The sequence below is a fragment of the Microdochium trichocladiopsis genome (genome assembly GCF_020744255.1).
Source record: "Microdochium trichocladiopsis strain MPI-CAGE-CH-0230 chromosome Unknown B0I36scaffold_15, whole genome shotgun sequence".
Classification (NCBI taxonomy): domain Eukaryota; kingdom Fungi; phylum Ascomycota; class Sordariomycetes; order Xylariales; family Microdochiaceae; genus Microdochium; species Microdochium trichocladiopsis.
In genome coordinates, this window is record NW_025763558.1 from 278,391 (window position 1) to 302,788 (window position 24,398).

General features: G+C 54.2%; 4 protein-coding genes across 4 annotated transcripts; 2 read left to right on the top strand and 2 right to left on the bottom strand.

Moving 5' to 3' along the window:
• Window positions 1-2,713: 2,713 nt before the first annotated feature.
• On the top strand, window positions 2,714-3,769 carry B0I36DRAFT_369924 (uncharacterized protein; the record flags this gene model as incomplete). Its single annotated transcript, XM_046159849.1, has 3 exons — window positions 2,714-2,800; window positions 2,867-2,944; window positions 3,017-3,769. 3 exons carry the CDS (start codon window positions 2,714-2,716, stop codon window positions 3,767-3,769), a joined length of 918 nt encoding a protein of 305 aa, XP_046004477.1.
• A 6,891-nt stretch (window positions 3,770-10,660) lies between these two features.
• On the bottom strand, window positions 10,661-14,499 carry B0I36DRAFT_356200 (peptidase M16 inactive domain-containing protein; the record flags this gene model as incomplete). Its single annotated transcript, XM_046157558.1, has 5 exons — window positions 10,661-10,729; window positions 11,339-11,583; window positions 11,643-13,227; window positions 13,284-14,135; window positions 14,200-14,499. The coding sequence occupies 5 exons, from the start codon at window positions 14,497-14,499 to the stop codon at window positions 10,661-10,663; spliced, it is 3,051 nt and encodes a 1,016-aa protein (XP_046004478.1).
• Window positions 14,500-17,857: 3,358 nt separating this feature from the next.
• On the top strand, window positions 17,858-18,513 carry B0I36DRAFT_300014 (uncharacterized protein). The gene is made up of 2 exons (XM_046152000.1): window positions 17,858-18,208; window positions 18,304-18,513. Exons 1-2 carry the CDS (start codon window positions 17,918-17,920, stop codon window positions 18,370-18,372), a joined length of 360 nt encoding a protein of 119 aa, XP_046004479.1. The 5' UTR covers window positions 17,858-17,917; the 3' UTR covers window positions 18,373-18,513.
• A 760-nt stretch (window positions 18,514-19,273) lies between these two features.
• B0I36DRAFT_436761 (uncharacterized protein) lies at window positions 19,274-21,835 on the bottom strand (the record flags this gene model as incomplete). The annotated part of the gene is made up of 4 exons (XM_046162854.1): window positions 19,274-19,537; window positions 19,599-19,703; window positions 21,373-21,491; window positions 21,692-21,835. 4 exons carry the CDS (start codon window positions 21,833-21,835, stop codon window positions 19,339-19,341), a joined length of 567 nt encoding a protein of 188 aa, XP_046004480.1. The 3' UTR covers window positions 19,274-19,338.
• Window positions 21,836-24,398: the final 2,563 nt, after the last annotated feature.

The window sequence follows — 24,398 nt, forward strand, 5'->3', positions numbered from 1 at the left end:
TGAGTTGATCCCATATGTAGCGGCGATTCCCATTGGCGGCCTCAATCGACAATGGTTGTGTTGTTGGCGCTTGTAGAAGGAGGGTTTCGTATCCCGAGGGCCACTCCTTCGTGGCATCTTTGTAGACCACTATGGCGCAGTCAATGAGCCAGAATTCGCGCTTATGCGAGCGGGAAGAATAAAGATGACACAGGCTTTCCGACGCCAGAATAGTGAGGGAATCCTGAATAAGGCTGGCTGAGAATTGCCGACTGCCAGCATGCGCGAGCCAACTGTCGCTTTCAAAGCATATATCATTATAAAGAGAGTCTTGTAGGTGAAGCATAACAGCTTTTATGATATTGTCCTGGCGTGCAAGCGTTAGTTCGCGAATCGTAGCGGGCCATGTTGGATGAATCAGCTTTGATATTTTCTCCCACAGAGGGCCAGGGAGACATTCTCTCAGTGTAGCTGAACAAGACGATTCGAAGGCTCGTTGCAATTGAGGGGATAGTTGCTCTTGGAAATATGCTTGGAATAGAGCTCGATAAATGGCTTTGATTTCGGCGGGTAGGGCTTGACAAGCATCGACATGTCGCTCTGCCATGCTGGGATATGGTGGATTTGATCCAGGATTGTCTGTGTCGGCGAAAGGGACTTGCAGTTAATGATAGATTTATGGTACATTGTGAGGAACATGTCCAGCGTCTTTTCAAAGTACTGCCGCAGAGGGGGCCTCTCGTAAGATGCACACTCAATGCATTCCAAACAATCAATGTGATTCAAACAATCCAACCAACTAAACAAACAGCTCTTATCTTGCCCTAGTACAACATCGTACCCACTCCATCTAGAGGGGCGTTAGTCCGAATAGGGCAAAATAGGAGTCGGCAGCTCGCGCGGGGATTCCTTCAACTTTCCTCACAGTTTGTTTTGAAAAGTCCACAAAACAGATCCATATTTATGGCTCGATATCCTGGAGCGACACCAAAATGTTTCAGTCAAGATCTGAATATGCTACGGCTGGACGAAATTTTGATCACTGCCTGGTTCTGAATCACGAGCCATGCACATAGTCCCCATTCTTGGCGCAGGGAGCATTAATATTGTATTGTGGCTAATTTTGAGAGCCTCTTGAGAACGTGCATTCGCGTGGAACGACGTTGGCACTCCTTGGCTAAGATCTCAAATGAATGCCGTCATTTTCAGCACCACGGTAGATCCCTGATTAACACTGGAGTGAGCCCTTGTGCTCATCGAGAGACTTATCGATTCTTCGATGGTGATCAAGCTTGATGGGCAAGCAAATGGCTCAAGCATTGGCACGATATGTTGCCATCCTGATAGGGATGCCGTGCGTAGCTGCATTGAATTTCCTGCGATATGGGGCTGCCGGCCATGAAATCCTGCTTCAAATTGATTGGCGTATAGTAGTGAGGTGTGTCAAGCTCGTACTTTGGTATAAAGTCGCTCGTAGGGTGCACTGGCGAGTGATTTGACGTGCCTCCTTCCTGGTCACCGAGGACACTCTCCAGGACGGGAACTTCTTCCATTTCCATGGCACCTTGAGGGCTCTTGGTCCCTTCTTTTTTGCTGCTGTGTTGCTGGGCAGGTTCAGCCCTGCTTTCCAAGAGTTTAAGACGGTCCCTGATTTTCTTGCCTGGTCGCGGGTTAATCAAGAGAGTCAATCGAGCAGACGGAAGGATGACTAACGATATTTACGCTGTGCTAAGCGATTTTGTAGGCGCCGGCGCTCCTTCCGCTCCGATACCTTTGTCCAGTCTTCACCGTCCATGATTGTGTCAGACAGGATGGGATGGAAAGTCTAGTTCAGCTGTGCTTTCTGATCCACGAAATCCGCACCATCGACTTTTGCGAAAATATACAAAAGGTAGCAGAGATGGCAGGTGGACCCTTTGGTTCTGCTAGGGTCGTTGTGAAAGATTGTTGTGTTGCATTGTTTGTTAGCCGAGGAAAGCCTGGCGCAAACACATTCTGGTCCATGCCATTGGAAATGATTTAGCGCAAGAGATCGCCCACGGGTCGCCATTCTGCATACAGTATCGACCCCGTCGAGTGGGCGGGGAAAATGATCTCGAAGCAATGCTTGTTCGTTGGAGGTAGTATGCTGCGCTCGAACTGATAGCTGTCGCTCGTGGAGCGCATAGGTTCACGAAGGGCATTCCGTCTCCGCCAAAGATTATTGGCTTTGGAATATGTTGCGAGGCTTGGGTTAAAGCATTCAAATACCGCCCGCTTATGGCATGCCGGTATGGTCAAGATCATCATTGAATAAATCATGCGATCCTGAGGTAGTGCTGTCTTTGGCTGATACTGATTTTGAGCCAGCTGGAATCAACTCGAATAGCACAAACAGGAATAGCACTGGCAAAAGTCCCTCCTCGACTCGATTTCGGGACTCTTGAATGGCCGTGTGCTGTAATACCCGTGCGATTGCAGGACTTTAGCTTTCTGTCCGCCCATGGCTCTTCTTAAGCACTGATGCCTCAGGTATTAAGTCCGTGGGTGAGCAAAGTGTGGGGTGATGGTGAGGCAACTCCCGGACAGTTACTTACATCAGGCATTCTCATTCAGCAGTGCTGATTGCAACCACCCCAGTCGTCCTCGTCCGCTCACACGACTGACCCTCAACCACAACAAAAAAGCTCACCTACCACGAACGCCGACACTAGTACCAAGCTGCGCCGCGTAGACTTCAGCGCGATAAACGCCAATGGAGCTGCCAAACGAGCAGCATGACGGACACGTCGACATGACAAGACCAGGAAACACATGCCTTCTCAACCGCTTGCCGCCCGAGGTTTGCTCTCCCCCTCATCGTTGTCGCAGACAGAGGGAAGCACTGACGACGCAACAAATTCAAAAGCTCAGGCGACAGATTGGAGAGTACATTTTCGGTGGCCCCGAGCTCTCGCTCTCGCAGCAGGGTGGCCGCACGAGCAACGTTTAGAAAGCGTCAGCCGGCGAGCAATATGAGGCAGATACCCAGAGAATCGCAACCATACACAACTCCAAGTTCCTGTGCAACCTGCTTACAGGGTGTGGCCCGCTTAGCGTAGTGCGGCACAAGTTCTTGGACTTCCACGAGCTCTTCGCCTTTCTGGCCTCTCACAGCCCCAACGCGCTCTCGGAAATCGGCCATCTGGTTGTCCAACTAAGCTGCCTGCCGGATACTCAGGAGCTTGAGGCGATGCTTACAGGTGTTAGTAACCAGGCAGCGTTGAATTCTATCAGCGAGCAGCACAACCACATTCTGGCGCTGCTCGCGCACGCCGTACGGCTCAAGCAATTCGTGGTCCGCATCGATATGGCCGACTATTTCGATTTGGCCGGCAACTTCGACGCGAGTTCAACCAACGCGCTGCACATTCAGGGACTGAATGCGATCCAGAGCGTGGTCACGAACACGCTTGACGAGACCGTTGATACTAAGGTGGACGAGGTCAAGCACCTCATAAACCTGCCATCATTCCGCCTGGAGGTTGCTACATGCACATTCAACGAGGCCACCTGCGGGCTCAACTACAACGAGACCGTCGATCTCCGTTCTCAACATGGACTGCCGGAGGGCTTCGGTGCGCACCTGTCCTCGCATGTATTCTGGACAAACGGCAGAATCCGCGGCCACTTCGCCCAGATTGCCAGCGAGCTCCAGCGTCGGCATGTCCAGCATCGCGACATGGAGAAACCAGTTTTGACGGAGCCAGGCGGCACCGAGGACATGTTAGCGGCCTACGACGCCAGCGGTCTCACAGTCAGCGGCCGCTAGAAGCGAGTCGAGTGGATCGAGCGGGTGGACCAGCCGCCCAGCTCGCGGACCCGCGGCCGGGGTGTACTCACCAGATTCATCACCATTCCCGAGCATACCGCGAGGATGATCGACCTAGCCGACGGCCTGGTCATGTGGTTTGTCTTTGTGCGCGGCATATCGCGATCCGAGCACGGCATCATGGCGGCAATTTGGTGGGCGCGATGCGAGGCCGAGGAACAGCACGTGCCCTTGCGCGCACTGATGAACCACGATGGCATCAAGGCGCTCGCAAAATTCTTCAATGCTCACAAGGACCGGCTCGCGGAGATCCTGGCGGACATCAAGCCAGAAACCCTACTCGAGGAACTTGGAGAGTATCCCAACCAGCAGGCCACGGCGCTGAAGCAGATCCAGCGCCTTCTGCAAGGTGCCGTTCATGGGAGATCACGAGTCTAAAACTAGCCACCATATGCAGGGAGTATCTACATCATTATCGTTGTCACAAGTCGTTCCTTGAAGAATGTTTGTGGCTGTGTGTCTCTGGAGTGCCCAGAGTATGCCTGTCTTCAGAACAAGTTGTCCTTATGTTGGAGTTCCTGGACGAATGAGCGGTTAATAGAGCTGCCTACATCATTCTTTTGGCCTTACGCGATGTTAGACGAGGTACTTGGAGACATTTGGGTACGGTTGTGGATCTGAGGTGGTATCGTGTTTTGTCGCCTCATGGTAATGGTGTTGACGATAGAGGAAGCCGCGTGCACGCGCTGAGGCTCTGATGCGCGACACCCAGTATTTGATGAGAAAACTGTCTGTTGATCATATGCACATGCAACTCGGAACAACGGTGATTGCAGCATTCTCTGGAGCGACCGTCCTTGTTAGACAGCGGGACGTTGAATCATGACTTTTCTGAGCACCATTGTTGTCAGGATCACGGTTTGTTGTGGGTCTCGCGGCTCGCTTAGTCATCCATACGTGCAGAGCCCGGGGACGACTCTCGAGAAGCCCTGTCGCGAGCCCGTCTACCATAATTTCTATAAATCTTCAAAGCTTTCACCAGCTGGAGGATGGTAAAAAGCACGCCCTGCGAACTTCCAGACTGATTATACCACAACCTCCCCATGATAATGACACTCAGCGACAGAGGACTCTTGACATCATGTCCCACTTTTCATTGTCGTTTTTGTGGGACTGGTTGCAAGGCACAGCGCGTGAGCCGGAAATGGTGCGGGAATATCACTGGGGCGTTCTGCGAGGGGGCAAGAGCACTTGGGGCTGCCTATGTCCCACCGAGCAATTGCAGCCTTGTTTCTTCCTTTTTTATATCTTTCTTCCTCTGCTGGCTAGCATTCGGTGCTGTCGGCGCGAGAGATAGCGTACATGTCTTACAGGCTTCCATCGCGATGTGGCGAGCATTGCCTGCAAAGTGCAGTTCCCACACGCACGAACCCGCTGTGTCTAGGTCAGTTGGTGTCTCCGGTGTGCTCAGCCTCCCGCCGTGTTGTGGCTCGCAAACCTTGTTTTGAGACAGCGTGCTAAGGCCCAGGCTCTCGATTTCGAGGCTGGCACATTGTTGGTGTGTGTTCCTGTACGCTTTCAGCATTGCAGCACACTCTCGCCTGGGTCAGGGACGCTTCCTGGACGTCGAACATCCCCACCTATGGTGCAGAACCATTAGGCCATATTCCCCGAAGGTGCAGGTCATGCAGATTAGAAAGGGCGCTTTGACACATATTTGGAGCATCACAATCCAATTCAGTCAGGGCCGCGTGGTGTCGGGCACGAATGCGGCCAGGGCTTGTCTATGCGAGCCTCGTCGAGTGCAGTATCGATGCATCATGCGAACGCGAGATTCTTCAGCAGCCACTGTTGCACCGCTAGAGTCTGGCAGCTTGGATCCTTTCCTTTCTGAGAACCATCTTGGCCCCTTCACCACAAACAAATTTCGCTATGGCTGTGTCCTGGTTATCTTTGCCTGTCTGGTGACAGCTGGATCATCGCCGGATTCCAGACGCCGACACATACAACGACGTGGGGGATCCACCTGCATGTCATGGTGTACATTACAGCTATGGCTTGGGCTGGTGTCCTAGGAAGGCTGGACTGAGGGTTGCGAATTTGCTCTCGCATTAGCCATGCTGATCCTTGCCCTCGGCCCTCATGATTCTCCACCACGAGCGATGCGAGGCTCCGTCCGCCAAGAAGAGAGTTGGTGATCGAGGCCGCGCGACATCCCTGTCTCACATAAAAGAGCCTGCGAAGCCCACATAAGCCCGCAATGATTCTTAGGAGCCGCATCGGAAGACAGGCTGGAGATTGTGATGGGCCCCGCAGGGCCGGGGCCAGAAGACTGTGCGGAGTGACTCAGGCGAATTATACGGCGGCTAAGCGATGATTGGACATGCGGTGTGCGATACAGGATCCCTACAGTCACTAAGCCGCCGGGGAAGGAACACGCCAGCCTCCCATGACAGCTTCCTTCCGGTACAAGGAAGCTGGACAGTCAGAGTAGTCAGCGCAGGTCATGCAGGTCGCCGGCTACCAGAGACCCTGGCCAAGGCTAGCCAGTCACGAGGTTGTAGCAGGCCCACGTCTGAATGACGAGCCCTGTCATGGTGGATGGCGGATGGTGGGGGGGCCGACCATCTTCCTCCAGACTTGTTTCGAGTCAGCCTCAACCCCACATCGTGTGATCCTGTCCTTTGTCAGCAAGCCCGCCAATCGATGCAAGCGGATAACCTTATTCTGACCTCACCCCAGCTTATGATGGCGCCTAAATAAACTGCCTGGTTCGTCCGGTGCCGCGGGGGCGAAGCAGGGAGTGTCAACCCAGGAGCTTGTGATCGCCGAAACCTCCTGGCCAGCTCTGGCAGATGTCCGAGCATCATCCAGCCTTTCGCAGGATGCGATTCTTCGCTTGTTTCCGTGGGCAATGGCAATCTTGGCTAGCCAGTGCCCTCTCGGTCACGCAGTAGTGGGCACCACAAGCATCGCTACATGGGAGGCGCAACAATCACCGCTTAGATGCGGGCCGATTACACGCCTCGAAAGCTAGCCTCTCCTCCCGCCATGTAAGAGCTACCCTGAGGCGGGCGAGGAGGACATCGCGACGCAAATACACGCTGTGGTCGTTTGTGCGTATTATGCAGGCAGGCTGGAGCTGATTCTCTTCCAGTGTGAGCCTCTCTGGGAATAATGGGCGTCGTACGGGATGAGTCTCTGAAATGGGTAGTGCCGTATGGCTGAGTGAGCGAACTCGTCTACTTGGGAACAGATGATTTGGCAGCGACATCTCCGTCGCTATTTCCAATCCCCTCCTCCGCAGAAACGGCGACGTATGGTAGCACAAGATGGTGGCAAAGCTCGTCATAGAATGTGTCGTTTGTGTCGGTGTGTATTGGGGGATATGACCGCGATCTCAAGGAGCTATCAGGCTGACCTATAGACGTCCGATGTGACGCAGCACTTGCTGGTGTATCAGCATGACTCAGGCAGTGGCTATGCATGCTGAGCACATCCTTCAATCATGCCGTCTTGCTTCCAACTCACAGAGTCTAGTTCATTAGACGGCGCTGGTACCGTGCAGGAGCATATGAGGAGAGCTGTTGATACCGTCGGTATTGTAGAAACAGCAGCATGACCCTTTCTGGGTAGCAGGGGAGGTCGAGATGTGTCCTCTTCAAGCGTTCCGCCTGTCAAATTCCTTGTGAGACATGGTGAGGTATAGCCAGCCCGGGGATTCCATCTACATGCTTGTTCACACATTCATGGGTGCTGGCCGACGTCCTACACGCAGTTAAGAATGCCATTTGTGTCCGTTCCAGGCTTTGTTTTCTGCATTGTAACTCTGGCAACGGAAGCGGGTTGAGCGGCCGTGGTCCAGTGAGCGTACACAGTCAGATTCTCTCGACTAACGACGGGCTGCCTATTCTGCGGGCGGTGCATCACTAGACGTGGCCAGGTGCAGACAGCACATCGGGCCGGAGACCAACCACGTTCCAGCCTGCAGAACAGTGTCCATGCGAGGCTTCGTAGCTGCCCATCTTCAGCGTTGTTCAATGACTAGAAATGTGCAATTCACAAGCGCACGAATCGGCCTGGAGAGATAGCTGTATGTGGCTATTATGGCACCGAGTTCGGATGTAGAGACCTTGGATAAGCTTCTGGCTGGAAACTGAGCAGAAAAAGGACGTCAGACTTCAAGCATAGTCGTGGAAGCATCAGCCATGAATAGACAAGCAAGCTCGAGGATTCATGCCTGCAGAATCATGCCGCAGTGTGAGGCTTGCGGACATACGAGGCATGACTGCGAGGCTGGATACTCCGGCAGTCCAGAATTTGCTCCGTTGACCTGACTCAATATACATTCAATCTCTTCACGAGGATGCTGACTCGACAGCTTGGACGACACTACTTCATTTCAGAATTCGCTTCCATTGACGATATGCCATTGCCAATCACCTGTACTAAGCTCAGTCGCGGAACTGTTCGCGCGGTGTAACTTTCATCATCACTGTGCATATGTAAACTATGTCTCCGTGTCATGATGATTGCCCCAGACATGTCACAATCCACGCTTTAATGGGTTTCAAGACTTAGTAGCCTTGCATGGTCGTGCCGGAAAGGCTTCGCCTAGCGAAGCCCACCAGCTCATCGACTTGCTCAATGACAGCCTACTGAGAAGATTGGATGTCCATACTGATCCCCGCCCAGATTATGGGTTATTTGCTGGGGAGATGGCCAAACACAGGCAGTTTCAGACCATATCGCAACGTCAGCTCCCCTGATGCGCAGTCTGCACGACTAAGTACTCCATGCTTGGGATACACCTCCTCAATCCGTTCGCGCAGGTTATCAGGTTACTGCTATGCGCAGGGTTTGCTCATCGCCTGTATGCCCCATTGAAACAAGGTGGACGCGTCTGGGCACGACACACGCACACAGTCCTCAGAGAGTTGCTGCTCTATTTGGAGTCGCCAGAATTGTCATAGCCTGGCATGCCTCGGCTCTGCCCCCCCAAGAACTCGCATGTCTGTTTTTCATCACCGCCCTGCGCCTTCTCTGGATCTCCCAATCATACATTGTTAGCGGCGGCGGCCAAGGCGGAGTGAAGGCCAAATAGAACCCGTGCCGTGCGAGGCAGGCCTGAGAGGCATGGAGGCAGGCCTTTTCTTTCACCACTTGGGGCTTTGTGCTTTTGTGAGGGCCTCATGGTTTAAGGGTCAAGAGTACGAAGCACTCTTAGCACTGCATCACTGACCTCATAATTTTCAGGCAGTGCTGCCAACAAGCATGAGCCCCTGTGCCGGGAACTCTGACGTTGCCACCAAACACAAGGTGTAGTATGTAAATGCGTTCTTCGCCAACACCAATCACCGTGGATGGATGTCATGCTCTGCAATCGTTGGTGGCTCAGCAGCCTGAACAAGCATGTTTCCACAATCATGCAGCGGTGTTGAAATCCTCTCATCCAGTCCTTTCTGCACTGTAAGCGCGAGGACAAATTGAGCTACAGGGCTGATAGCCGGGGCGGGCGCCCTTCTCGGTCAAGGGTACCCATGCCAACACATTCGTCGCCAGGCTGCCCGAAACATGGCATGGCTCAAGCCAACGCCTTGTTGCAGGTGCTTGTTCTTGCCATGGTAAACAGTATCCCTGCATATGAACACGGCGGCCACACACTCCCCTCGATTCCCTCACTTCCGGCACACAAGCCGCCAGCGCGGTCTTCCTGGCCGTTCTGTGGCCAGGGGTCCCTTATCGCTCTGCATCGATGCCGGGCCTTGTCGCGCGAGCCATATGCAACCAGTCGTGCCAACACACTCTTCGCCAACGCATGTTTGAGCGCATAGGGTGATCTGCAAAGTACAGCTGTTCCCGCACAGTTCTTCCGTAAACAGACTCGCACCCAAAGAGACCAGGAAAAATGGACTAGGCTGGTCACAAATATGGACGCGAATTACAACGCTCTGAGAGCTTCCAATGTCTGGCACCGCGCCCCCGTGTCCGAGGACTGCGTGGAAGGGATGAGGCTCTGCTACGCATACGGTGGGCCAACAAAAAAATTGATGCTGGAGACCAGTCTCACCTCTGGCGATCCAGCTCTTAACGGTGGGCTCTCGGGGTGCCGTAAGAGTTACCACTGCGCTCTAAATTGTCGGGGCTATGAGATTTGAATAGCCAATGATGCCATAATGTCAGGCAGGCACCATCACCAGGGCGCAGTTCCAGTCGCCTTGTGCCGCCACAATCCTAGGTCCTTTCATGATCTGCACGGACGAGCAGCCAGGAGCTTGAGGACCGGCTCAACCTGTGAGATGGGCTCAGCCGTGTCTTTAGAGTACGGATGAGACGCCCCTAGGCCACAGCCGGACTTACGAGACTGCCATACAAGCAGCCGAGGGACCAGAGCTCGACCGTAGATCTGCAGCAGTGAGCAAGTTTCAAGGTACATGCAGAATCTATATGATGTGTCGGGCCTAGGCGCCGTGGCGTGAGGACTGTGTATGCTAGGGCCTTTACAGGGAGGGCTCGAGGGGGCCTGCCCCCCTTCACGGAAACACATCAGATTGAGGCTCAACTGCCTGATGACGCCTGCCTCGAGTCAAGCGCCAGCTGCAAGGTTAGCAATATCATGGTCAGTTGCAACGATAGTACATACATGCTGCACGAGTACGTCAAGTTCATGTACGCAGACCCGATGGGCTATGACTCACTAGCCCAATCTAGCCAGATGCCGGGCGCGCCAGGGTCACCACATCCGACACTCGGCCCTTGAATGGTACCGTATGGAGGTACTCGATCTAGAACAAAGCTGGGCGGCATTTAGGGTATTGCCACCACGGCCTTTTGGGACTAAGCAGTAAACCCGAGCCCCTTACCCAAGCGGACAGGATGGCAGGCGAGAATTCAATCTTGCTTTGCATCGGCCTGCTGGGATACGCCGCGATTCCAGGACTGTCGGACAAATGCGCTTGCCTACCATGCGATGTAACATCTAGCGGTCAACATGAATGTCGCCACATAGGCTGCACTTGCTGAACCTCGGCAGGCATGTCGGGACAGCCTGGGAGGTCTTCCGACGCCGCCCGGGTCGTGTGCCACAGGCCGTGCTGCAGAAAACCAGACACGACGGTTGGCGCGGCTTCTTGTTGAGCAAGTAGGGAAGCCTGTTCGCCGATTATGTGGAAGAAAGCCGTCGAGGGCTGCAAAGGGCTACGATTCGCGCCACGCCTTTGGTGCATGCGGTCTGCTAGCCAGCTTACTGCAAGGCAGAAAGTTACAAGCCTGCAGGCGTTCATTGGGCTCATGTGGCCCCTTCAGGCGTGTTTTTCCATTTCCGCATACACTTGGTATCTCTTCAAGGGCAAGGGTAAGGGTCATAGAGGAGTTTCTGATAGGTCTCAGCAATGAAACACGATGCAAGTACTGTTGGCTCTTCTCCTGCTGCCTGATATCTTCTAAGTATGCCAGCGTCTATCTCCTGTAAAAACACATTTTAACAGTCCTAATGAAATCCAGCCACGGCTTCTTGCCCCTGCCTTCAGATTCGCTGAGCTGTTGAGTCGGGCAGTCATCAGCGCTGACCTTGAGACCAGTTTTGAAACCCTTAATGTCAGTAATTTCAACAAGTTCTTTCCCATTCGAAGGCGCAGGGACATCCTCTCGCTCAAGTGGAACATGGGCTTGTGTAGCATTACCGCTGGGTCCTTGAGCTATGAGGTGGATCGCAAGCTTGGCACGCTCTGGTGATTCAGGAGCAATGAATTTGTTGTAGAAGCCAATCATGTCGCCCTTGGTGAGCCGTGACACTCGGGCTTCATCATCTCGCGCTGTTTTGCACTGAATTAGCGTTATTTTCGATCAGTTCTTTGTGTTTGGGTAGACTTACAATCTCCATCCAACTTCCCAAACCCTTCATGGCATGCGTTGGCAATACTCCGCTTGTGGCTCTCAAAGTCAACCTCGCTCATCTCCTTGAGGGCAGTGCCCTGCGTAGCCAGGAAGAGGTCGATTCGTGCCGAAAGGTACTCTGGCTTCTCCTCGCTCTCGACGGTAATACCGTACCCATACAGTGAGCCAACCGTGCACACACCAGCGAAAACGATGTAACCGAGCTGCTCCTTTGTCCTCAGCTGCCGGAGCGCTGGCTCGTCTAGTATCTGGCCGAGCAACTGTGTCTTGGCGCGGATACCCGGATCGCCCTTTGGGTCGATCTGGAGGAAATACTCGATGCAGTGGTGAACACTCTCCGGGTTTTTCAATGTCTTCGAGAACAAAAAGTTGTATCCAGGTGGAATGATGAGGGAGCGCGCGATGGGCCATTCTTCCTGGGGCAGAACACTCAACTTCAAGGTTAACTCAGTCATCTCCGTCAGCTCGCGTGCATCCTGCTTGGCGAGATTGCCGTGCACCAATGTCTTGATGTGCAGCTGCGACATGACCTCTGTATGAAAGCGGCGAACTCCGTCAGCGGTGACATTTGAAGCTGCCTGCACGAGCTCCTCCACATGGTATAAGTGCTGCAAAGTGAGACATCTCACGTAAACGCTAACCTGCTTGTACGGCTGCAGGAGCTCGGAATCTTGAAAGCTTCGATTGGCCCGTTCCTGCGCAATCTCGAAGCGGTCGTCGCGGATCTCGAGGTCCCGCATTGTGACCATGATCGCTTTCAGAAGTACAGGAAGCTTGTCTTTGTAACCGGAGACCTCGACGAACATACCGCGACTATCGAGGCTGACAATGTACGATAAGCCGGTGGGACCGGCACCATACGCGTAGTCTTCAACAGCGTCTGTCACGAGATTTGTGAAGAGTCTCGCCTTGACGAAATTCGCAGCCGAGGCGAGAACGAGTGGAGTGCTGAGGCAAACCTTGACGTTGGCCTTAGGTCCCCGAAACGTATCGTCCTTCATGTACAGCTTTCGCGGGATTGTACACTTTCTGAGCAACTGGAGCAGAATGGCTGGCTGCTTGACCTCTTGCTTCTCCGCCTCCAATGCTGTGGGGATGTACTGGTTCTTGCCCGGTAGGTGCAAGGTCGCGAGCCGGTCCTTCGCATTTCCGTACGCAATTCGAGTAAGCTCGGAGATGAAATCCTTTGGAATATCCTCGATCTTGTACTCGGCTCCGTACCACTTCTCCTTGTGGTCCCAATCTCCCGGGAACTCACTCGACGTGAGGGTCATGAAGAAGTTGTCCGGGCGTAGCAAGTCTAATCCCTGCTTGATGAGCTTGGCGTCAAACTTCCTGAGACGGTACTGACCACTCAACAACCACTCTCGCGGAATTGGCTTCTGCATGACGGCACATATTTTTGATGTGAATTCGCTTGCCGAAGTTTTTGGCATGAACTTGAACCCCCAATCGGCCATTTCCTTTAGCTCGTTGAAGATCCGCTCTTCAGGCGGCCCCTCGCGCAGAAGCGCCACATACTGGAAGAACACCCGGGCGATATCTTTGTAGTGCACCAAACCCTGTCGAATATGTCAGTCTGGATCTTGAAAGAGCACGTACTCGAAATCGAACGAACCTTCTCCGTTAGTTCGACATAAAAGAAAAACTGACCAGGCGTCCCTGGACAGATCTGGTGGGTGCCTGCAGCCAGTGTGTTCGCCCAGCCCTTCACTTTGATGTAGGACATGATGCTTCCTGGACCTAAGTGACCGATCAAGTAACTGATATAGCGACCTGGTTGACTCTCGAACAGTGCCTCCTCTTGCAGGAAAGGAAAGCACAGTTGTAGTCCGTATATGTTCATTATAGGCTTGGCGTAAACCTGCTTGCACAGCCGGTCTTGAGTCCATGGCAACTCGGCCTCCCACGTTTTCTTTGGCAGATCCTTGTTCGGAACCTCCGCAAACAGTTCCGCTACCCACTTCTCCAGCACGTCGAGGGGTTCTCTGCCCAGCACGCAAAGCATCATCCGATTGGCCGAGTAGTGCGTCTCATAAAACTTCATGAGTTTGGCGCGGACGTCAACTCCCTTGCTCTCTGGCAGTATCTTGAGCGTCTCGAGGTTTCCTGTCGGCAAATGAGAATATGGATGATTTGGATTAGACAGGGACTTGTGAAGCTGAGATAACCGGCAGTCGTCCCTTTGTTTATAACCCTTGTCCTCCGAATCCATCACGCGAAGCTCTCTGTCCAGTGTTGTTGGTTCGAACAGCGGCGCGATGAAAAATTGGGCGAAGCGGTCCAAAGCGCCGAACAGAGGCGACGGGTTCGACCTGGTAGGTTTTTTATTGTTGCTGGGCTTCGCGGCGACATCAAAGTAGTAGTTGGTCGAGCAGGCGTGGGTCTGCGCATTTGAGCTTCCGGAGTGTAAGGACAGGTATTCGCTGTACTCATTCTCGGGATATTTTTTTGTGCCCATCAAGACGAACTGGGTCACAGTCAGTCATTGTAATGTCCGCTATTGGTGTAAATGTGAGCGGGGTTCTTCTTACATGCTCTACAGCGTGGGCCATTCCAGGCATGTCGCTCTCGTCGCTGAAAGATCCGACATTGACGTCAAGGGCCGCAGAGGCCTTGTCTGTGTCAGCATCGTGGACAAGGAGGGCCTCGAGCTGGTTCGGCAGGCGAATGACGCGATAGCCACGATTGTCAACCGAGGGAGTCTCGAGCTGGTCGGTCACCCGCTCGACTTGGCACTGTCGCTGCTGCCTCATGGTCGGAGGTTCAGCAGAAGGGCTCATGCTGGGACGGCGAGGGTTGACGCGAGTCAGGGTACGAGGGGCGATGGCCATCCTTGGAACGGACGCAGAAACCTCCTGGCTATAGCTTATTCCCCAAAGGTGTGAATGAAAGGAACGGCTCCAGTCTGGCGGCCTCAAAACGGCATTTTCTCTGATCCTTTTCGTCGAATGAAACCTCCTGAACCTATTGCTAAATGATGCTCTTGCTTCTTCTGTTGCATACAGAAGCATAGACAGGTGGAATCCCTGTAGTTAGTCCTGGAAAGCCTTGGGGATGAATCAATCATATCGCCTTCGTGGAAGCACTGTGCCCGTATCTTTCGAGGGGTGGCGGAGAAGGGGACCACAACAATGGCAACACATCATGCTAGCCTTGGCGTGCTGATCATGAATTGCTGTCGTTGGCTGTCTGCTTGGCAGCCACACCATTCGGAACTGGCTCTGTATCGTGGCAGATACAGGGTGCTTATGGAAGGGGACTTGCCTGGTGCCGCAACGCACAGCGTTCACGATGTTTGGGGTATCGGCTTGTTTGAAGATGATGAGACAGGACACAAAGAGAATCGATCCCCACACCAATGGCTATTCCGGTCGTACTGTGCCGCCAAGGTATGCTTTCGTCCTCCCGGTAGAGGTGCGTTCTTGGGTCCACTCGAAAGTCAACTTGGCCGGTCCCTCGGAGGCTGTTGATGATGGCCTTGTTTGCACAAACATTGCCTGCTGCGCACGCCCTGTTTGGTTGCCCGACTGCATGCTGCCTAGCCTTGCTGGAGACATCCCAGCCTGCAGAGAACTCCGCCACACGGGGTAAAGAGGTCCCCCAAGGTACAGGTTATGCGAAATTACCGCTTGATTTCCAAAAATTCCAGACCAGGACAAGGCAAATAGAACAAACTGCATGGAAGTGCGTGTTCAGCTTCATTTCACCAGGCCTTTCGGAGATGTGATTCTCGTCCAGAAGTAACCGCTGGCAAGGCGCAGCCAGTCCGTGGCATTTGACTCATCCTCAAGATGAGTTCAGAGCTGGTTGGGTTTCGTTGCTTGCAGTACACCTGGGAGGCCGAGATCCGGCATGTCTAGCTTGCCACATTCAGAGCTGGGTGTCTTCAAGCCCGCAGTTTGGCATCAGACCTAAGCCACCCACCCGCGGTGGTCGCTATTGTGAGCCATGATGGTAAAGGAGCCAGCACACTAAAGGGCGTGGCGCGCTTTTGCTGTCAGTGAGGTGGGGATACATAAGTAACGTCTCGTCCGCCCTCCAGCCATGCCCTTCAGTCATATCCAAAGCCACTTTCACTAAAATAATAAGACCCGAAGGAGCTCTAATCAAGACAACCTTGCATTCGAGATTCACTCTACAAAGTTGCAACCCTTCTCGATTATACCATTACTCGCCATGCCCTTCCTATTCTCCCGCGAGGGCAAACCCAGTAAATATGCCAAGGGCACTACCACCGGCTTCAAGTCCGTCTACTCGTCCCACAACAAGGAGGACAATGAACAGAAATCCGCTTCTCCAACCAGGGAGATCGCAGCCAAGTCTTCATCCTCGTCGGGTGGACGCAGCACTCTGGAACAGCTGACCAAGTACAAGAAAAGTAAGTCCAGACAGACACTCGTGATATCATCTCCCGCTGACCAAGGCGCTTCGTTCGCAGTGGCGATGCGGAATTCTATGAGGATCTCGTAGGCGGGATTTTGGTTGGAACTTTCTGACTTGGGCAGCTTTTATGCGAACAGTCAGCTTCCGGAAGATAGGCATCTGGCGAAACTGTCTCATTCACTCTCCTTTAAATCCTGTACGCATGAGTTTCCATTTGTAGCAGTTCTAGCACGGCTCTCTTTTCTCGGTCGCTTCAAAGGCAGAATTGCTCCCCGGTGCTACGAAGTTCACGTGACAACACGAAGTCTCTGGTGCAGACCAGCTTGTAGGCTATTGAGTGCTCGATCCCTGACACAAGAAGTACCCATGCTGAGCCTCAGACCACTCCTCCGCCTGCTTGCCGAGTGATAAGGAAAGCCGGCGCCGGCGGTTGCTACTGAGTGTGAGCTTCATGCCCCGCATTATGCTGGAGAGAGCATTGTTCCGCGCTGTACTGTGGAGGCCGATGTGTGAGACCCATGCGATGAAGTCTAGAACCCCAGCTTTCTCCATTATTGAAACATCACTCGTTTGTTCTCGATTCTCTGGACCTGGAGCCAATGAAACCAGCACATTATGGAGACGTCGGGTGATCTGCATGACATCTTCGTTGAAGGCGGTTCCATATGTGTTCCCATAGTATAGTAGAGTCGTGTTAGGCTAGACAGTAGACAAGTACGCTGAGATGAGATCAACATAACAGGACCCAGAGGGCAGAGACTGAGAAGGACGGCGGACCAATCAATCTCGTCGAGGACTAGGATTTATGTTTGTTTAGTCGGTCCTATCAATAAGTCTGCATCTTTGTTTGTTAGGTCCAATCACTCTGCCCCTAACAATCACGGCGGGCGTCCTTGGCTGCTAGTCGAACACAGGTTCCCGTGCCGAATGGCAACAAAGTCGACGTCACGCCTGGCATCTTTTGTCCGGTCTTCTTCCTCTTTCCTTTTTGTAGGATCACGCGGCCGAAAGATGCAGCCTCTTCAGTGTCAACGCGGCCTTTTATGCGCCAGCGATGGGGGACCAGCTCTTCCGGACAACAGTGGTCACACTGGGACGCCGGAATCACATTTTACCAAGAATTTTCGGGTAGCCGGAACATCCATTTTGCCAGCTTGGTGCGGGCAAGCGCAAGCTGTAGCATTTGTCGCGGCAAACACCAATAGCTTCCCTACGCGTCCATCCTCCGACCATCCGCCCACTTTCGAGGCCATCTCCCCACTAAATGGCTGTCATGATTCAGACGCTAGACGACCTCAAGAGCCGCTGTCTGATAGTGCAATGAGTCCAGTGTCGCCTGGGTCGAGAATGTATTTTGGGGGTTTCGAGGATTCTTGCAATTGTTCCAGTATGTGCAAAGGGAAACATCATATAAAAACCCAGCTCTAATGACTCTCAACAGGCTTCAAACATAACGCCGATCGTTTGTCCAATACGTCCTCTCCTCTCAGCCCAGGCTCGGACAATGTGTTCACCTCCTCTTCCGTAGCAGATCGATACGAGAGTACTAGAGAAAGTGACGTGGCCTGGAGGGAATCACAGATTTCAACTCACACAGACATGGCCGACAACCTACTATCGCAGCCTCTGCCACTGTGGACGAATGAAAGAAATAGGACCGGCAATCCACCTGCTGAAAACACTGTGCAGCCGTCAATGCCCTTCGAAAGAGCGCTCACATCTTGCCCGCAGGCACAGTTTACATGGTCGCCCCCGCTGCCAGAACGGCAGTCGGCCATGTCTCCGGGTTCTGTCAGGGACACAGACGCCACTGGAGGCTCCGACTACCGGTCAGACTCGACTCCTTCACCGATCTCGCTCACGGACATGCATATACGCGAGCCTGCTGCAGTCTTCCCAGCCCAGCTCATCAGGAATCTAGCTGCCCCAAAACCTCATGATCACAAACAGCGAACTCTAGGAATTGGCTTCAACGTCTCTTCAGAACACAAGAAGAGAGTCAGTAGCAAGCGGTCTGAGAATCGGTGTCGGGACCACGGATGCAATGGCAAGAGGTTTTCCACGAATAGTAATCTGCGGAGACACCAAAGAGAAAAGTCGGGCATGAATACGAAGGTCGCCTGCCTCCAATGTGGAAAGGAGTTCACAAGGAGCACTGTAAGTGGAGAGCTCTCCATCAACTGACGTGCTCTGCCGGAACTGTGGGTCCTGGGCCGTGAACGGGTTGCGCTGACGAGAATGTTGACGCACAGGCTCTTCGCAAACATCCTTGCATAACGGATGCGACAAGAGAAAACAATCGACTTGACGACGCCGTGTAAGCCAGGATGCTCATTATCACGAGTAGCTCGACCAGCGCATTGTCGACCACTCTCCTATCTGGTATAAGTTATACACGAACAAAATCTTAGGGTTTCCCAGCCTGTGTTTGTTGCCAACACATCCAATCTCTCCTGTTTGACAGTGGTGGCTTTCGAAAGCAGGAGGGGAAGGACACTGTAGCTTCTTTCATATCGCGAGATCCGGCGAGTAATTGTGAGTGATTGGATCGGATCTTGCCTGTGGCGTAATATGATTGATATGATGCGAGCTGAATGTAAGACGAGAAAGGTGCCAGGATGGTCCGACAGTCTTCACGACCTAAGGCTACCCTCAAACTTTGATACCGTCAATGCCTTGCGGTTGCAACACCTGCCACGGCCTTTGTCTCCCCTACAAGCCTTCGCCCGGCTGCCGCCCACGCCCACACCGACCAATGTTAGTCGACTTGACATCTTCTGCCAATTCTGTTTCAGTAGAATGTTGCCCAGTCTCGTCCAAGTCGCAGGAGTGTCCCTGCTGTGCAAACCAAGTATGCAAGCGTCACTCCTGCCACCGCAGCCTCCTCACCCACCCAGCCGCTCCGGGTCCTTGCATCGCTCAACACGTGCAAATTCTGCTCAGTGGCTGTCCTCGCCGCGCTCTCTACTCAGTATCTTCTCCACCAAGCACTGCATGGCCAAGGAACCTAGGCATCCTCTGTGAAACGCCCGTCCACTACCCATCAGCATGCAGCCTACATTGAACAGAGTACGACGTGTCCAGCGGACGGGCAACACGGAGCCCAGTGTGGCGGCGTTCACTTGGCCGTCGAATCAGCCTAGTGTTCCTTTTCAGGTTGAATGTGGAGGGGAGGAGGGGAGAGGAGGGGGGCTGCAGTGTGAGAAGACGCTCAACAATCAAAACTGAGGAGCTGAGGCAACGAGCCACCTAGTGGCTTCACAAACGCCAGCCATGGTTTTGGGCTGCTATAGCGGACCTTCCTCAACGTATTGCATTTCCGCGATGCCTCCACCATATGGATTGGTCTGCCAATGGTTTCTTTCCTGGCTTCGACGAGCTCCCAACTGTTCCCTGGGAGCCACTGTCCCGATGGCGAGGATGGCGTCCTTGGGTTGCAAAGCTGCATCCTTGAGTCGGCGAGTCAGGTTACCACCTGCACGAGGTCTGCGTGAAGAGTATTGTCAGAACCAGCCAGCCACAAGGCTCTTGCAACGTGCCCACTTACTGTTCGTCGATAACGGACACAATCCGCGAACGCTTGAACGGACCGCAACGGGGCGAATTGCCACCACAGTTGCGGCATACCCGTGCCACCTTCTTACGAATGTACCTAGTAGGCATAGACTGTTAGCTCTGCCCCATTGCCTTTCTTGTCGTTGAAGGTCCACTCACGCTTCTCTATGGTCGAAATTGTTCTGGACTGCTTGCACTCCGTACAGCCAGATGTTTAGCCGCAAATTTGCTGATTAGACTTGAGTTCCCGCCTGGAGCACTCCTCGCAACACTCTCTGCTTTGCGTCACTCCTAGGTCGAGAATCAACTTTGTGAACATTGTCGACGGGCGAATGCTGTCCAGTTCCATTCTTCGAGGCTATGCTCTCCTACTTTCGCAGAGCCTCCAAAGTAAACCAGACCTTCCCCTCGTAAAAATGGCGATGGTCAACCAAGTTGTGATCGTCTGTCCTCCGTGAGGAGGGAGCCGTGTGACTGAGATGGAGGGAGCGGCGGTGGGAATCAGTCTGTGATTGCGTCGCACGGCGTTGGGCTTTTCTCGCATAGCAAGCATGTTGTCAAGAGCGCGGGATGACGATTTTCGACCCGGATCAAAGTTGGACCATCGACGCCGCTGAGAGCTCCGGAAAGCGGGGCATTTCTGTCCAAGCCTCATAATTAGCAAGTCTGTGAGGAGCGAGAAGCCGACGGCAGAGAGGGGCTGGTCTGTAGTGCGGAGTGTGCTGAGGCCTGGTTAGACTTAGAGGTCCATTGAGAAGACTGGCAAGGCGGAAGGGAGACTCTTGGGAGGAAGATATGGCTGACATTGAGCGACAGCTGCACGAAGGTGGGAATCACGCTTCCGATTCTGCTGGCATACGATCGAATCGTAAACCCGTGGCTAGATGATGATTCGCCTCACAGATGTGAGCGATCCAAGCAGGCGATGCAGTCGAGAGAGGGGCAATGATGCAAAGGCTGGTAATTCCTTAGTCCCACGGTGCATCGCCATTGTTGAAGGTGACTGGCTACACGGTTTCGGCAGGGAGTTGTGATGCGAGCGCAAAGGAGGCGCATGGCGTGAGATCGTGACTCGAGAAACGACATGGAGATAGTGCGAAAAAGTCGCTTGGTCGAACAGAAGCAAGTCATTCGGCATTCTGGAAAGGCCCGGTCGGGAAGCAGAGGAAGCAGTTGAGGCAGGCGCGCGCAGGGCAGTGCACAGAGACATCTCCTCTGCGCCTGCGTACACTACATCTCTGCCCGACTGGAGAGCCCTACAGCACCGCTAGCTGAAGAAAGAGCCCCTGCTGGCCTAGCGCCACCTGACGGTTCCCTCCAACCCTCGCATAGACGATAATCTTTCTCGCTTGTTGACATGCGGAGACAGGTCAGCAGGGTCAACCCCAGCGCCACGGAACGATCGATGCAATCGGGGGGAATCGTTCGGCAGCAACGATAAGGGACGAGGTGCTCAAAAGCAGGCAATGGGTAATCGAAGGGGGTCGTGATTGCGCGTTTGTGCGGACCTTGTTCGTCGTTGACGGCAGACCAAGGCCTGCTGCTGGCTCAGGGTGTGCATTTCAGGCGAGGGGGGCCAGCCCTGCGTGGTCTCGAGAGCGCGATGACATAGAGGTGGTCGAATCTCCAGCGTGCTCCTGGGCAAGGCATGGCAGAAGAGGGACGGTTCCACAAGAGGTGAAATGAGAAGAAGGCTCTGCTACACTTGCTGAAGGCCGTCAACAAAAGCGAAGCTTGAGACATCGCTTGTTTCTGGCCAGTCAGACCTCTGTAGTGGACCCTTGAAAATACCATCAGTGTTATTGCTGCGCACTTTTCGGACAATCTCTCCCTTGGCGCGTGGATTCTCGGGGTTCTGGACTGTGAATCCAATCCAATCCGTGGTCTAAGGCAGTCGCCACCACTTAGGCGCGATTGCGGTCGCCTTGTGGCGTCACAATCGTGGGTCACAGCATAATCGGACCATCTGGCATCAGGAACTTTTGCACCACCGTCTGTCAGCTGGCCGCGCTTCTGGGCGTTTCTCCTCTTAGACTGTGTACCATGCAAACAAGGGCCACGCCATATCAGCTGCCGTCCGCTCACCACGGACCGTCTCACACAGCCTCGCTGGCCGGAGCGGCTGCCGTAGCCCGCTAGATTGATGCGCCAGCGCAACGGCCCGGGCGGGGCCCGCGCGTCGCATTCGCCCACAGCGATGTGCTGAACAAGCGGCTCCAGCACGGCCATGTCGATGCAGATCCCAGGCGTGTTACTTGATGGAGGCGACAAGTTGAATCCAGGCTCCCAGGCCGTCGCGAAGCCCTGCAGACAATCACCATTCGCGACCACGGTTGCGGCGCAGCGCGCCCCCCAATGGGGCCCATCAAGGAAACCAACGTGCAACATGGTCCTGCAGGTCGGCCAGGTTGTCAGTCGGGCTGTGGGAAATGAGGTTGACAGTTGATCTGGGCAAGGGTACGTCAGATCCTTGTCGACCGGATGTGCCGCGATGCAGGAGCCGCGTTGGTCTGCATGGACAAGCAGCCGGGGGGCTGGGGAACTGCTCACTCTGTAAGATGGGTTTTAGCCTTGCCTTCTGCCCTCAGAGCACGGACGAGAAATCGTTGGCCCGGGGGGGGGGGGGGGGCTCTCGTCCCGGGGCCGACAGGGGCACAGCCGAACTTGCAAGGCTGCGAAGAGATTCCTAGAGAGCCATAGAAGTAGTCGAGCGACCGGGGCCTGACAGCAGAGATCTGCAAAGGCGGGCAAGGATTCACCTCGGTGCTCACCGGCCGGCCTGGGTAGGCCAGCAGATACTTCTCAACCCATGCCGAGCAGCTACACCGACACCAAGTGGCGAATCAGGCACTTCAAGTACCGTGTCCTGCCCTATGAGCCTGGCGGCAATGCCGCAGGTTGGACAGTCATCTCTCCGACGCCGTTGCAGATGTGTGCAGCAAAGCCCAGGAGGCAATGCTCAGGTGCATCCCTCTACCGCGATTGCCTCGGCGGGTACTTCGCGCTGCTTCTTGTCGGCAATCCGGAGTTGAATGTATGCGATGATGTATGTATGTAGAGGAGTCACCTGCAGGACACCGTGCTCTGAGGTGATGCATGCAGGGTAAGTGCGATGTGTCAGGCCTGGGCGCTGTGGCGCGAGAACAAGACTGGGTGGCGATAAGTCTTTTGCAGGGAGCGGCCTACCCGTTGGAGCCGAAGATGCATCAAGATGAGGCTCAACGGCTCTGAAGGCGCCTGCGTCGAGATAAGCGGTACCGTAGTACTATTTCCAAGCTTGGCTAGGCCAGGAACAGTTGCAAGGAGCGTGCATACGTTCTGCATCATTACTGCGCATATAAAGTTAATGTGCGCAGCCCCTGTTGGCTGTGACCCATTAGCCATCCCGGGGTTGTACCAATCCAGGCACTTGGTTGCCATTGAGGCGAAGCTTAAGTACGTACCTTATGTACTCTAAATCATATGTCGTCCGCAGAACACCCCACCACCCCGGATCGGCCTCGACGTTTGGTGGTACCGTACCCGACTGGCTGGATGGGGTCCAGCATAACCTCTCCTCGACTTGTACCATTCTACTGGCGAGCCACGCCTTCATTCTCGCTCTACAAATGTCCTCTGGAATCGCATGGGCATCGTTGGCTGTAGTAGCGGTGTGGCCGCAGGGCTTGCAAGCATCTGGGAGCCTGCTCAACACGGCCGGTACCCACGTCTCAGCTCAACGCACCCTTCCGCTGGACGCACTTGAACGACGACTAGTGCCTCTGCGCAGCGTCTGCCATCGAGGTTGAGCCAGCCAGGTCAATGGTATATCTTGGGCGTTTCTGTCAGAACCTCTAGACTGCTGTCGCCAGCTCCTCTCCTCTCGCCCTCTAACGCCTCTCCTGCTCCTCCTCCGGCACCGAGACCTCTAGTGCAATCCTCCGTGCTGCATGATCGATTCCCCGGTTCCTAGCAGACGCCCAGCTCTGCCAGCCATCACTTTCATAACAGAACCCCATTGCCCATTATGCGTAACTCACGGCCTCGGTCCGTCCTGACAAACTCGGCCACGCCCACGCCCACGTTCCCTTCGCAGCTTTTGACTCCGTCGGCCGACTCATCCCTCTCTTCTATTCCGGTCCTCATGGAAAATGGGGTTGCCAACACCACGCCAATCACCCCGCCTCCCGCCTACACGAAGTTCCTCAACCTAGACATAGCACCAAAGTTCAAGAGCTACCACCGCCACGAGCCACGATTGCGATGCCGTGTCTTGTACCGCCAGCGGCGACCGCGCCTACTGCTCGTGCGAATGTGGAAACCACATACATCTTCGCCCACTTCTGCGATACGGCCAAGTTGTCAAACCTCTCCAACTGGCACCACTCCGATTTCCAGCCTCCACATCACGCAATCTCTTGCCGTCAAGGATGCGAACTCACCTACGGCCGTGCATTTACTATTCAGGGCTCGGTCTGCACCGCAGCCTTCCAACCGGGAGGCAGCTCTAGAGGCTCGACACTACACGAACGGTCGAGCCATTAAATGCTCAACCTACAGGGTCGGACGCACTCAGAACGTGGTCACCAAGACAATCACTTACACGCTAATGATCGTGCGCCAAGGGAAAGCGAGTGGTGTGCAAGATGCTATGTCGACCATGCCCAGCCCCATCTTGAAAAGATCCCCTGCATCAGGCAGACCACGGGCTCGATCGGGTGCATCGTAGGCCGCCTAGTACATGGTAGAGCCCAGCACGTGCCGCTTTGGGGCTTCGGCCGCGCACTCAGACGATCATGTGCCGCTCATAAGT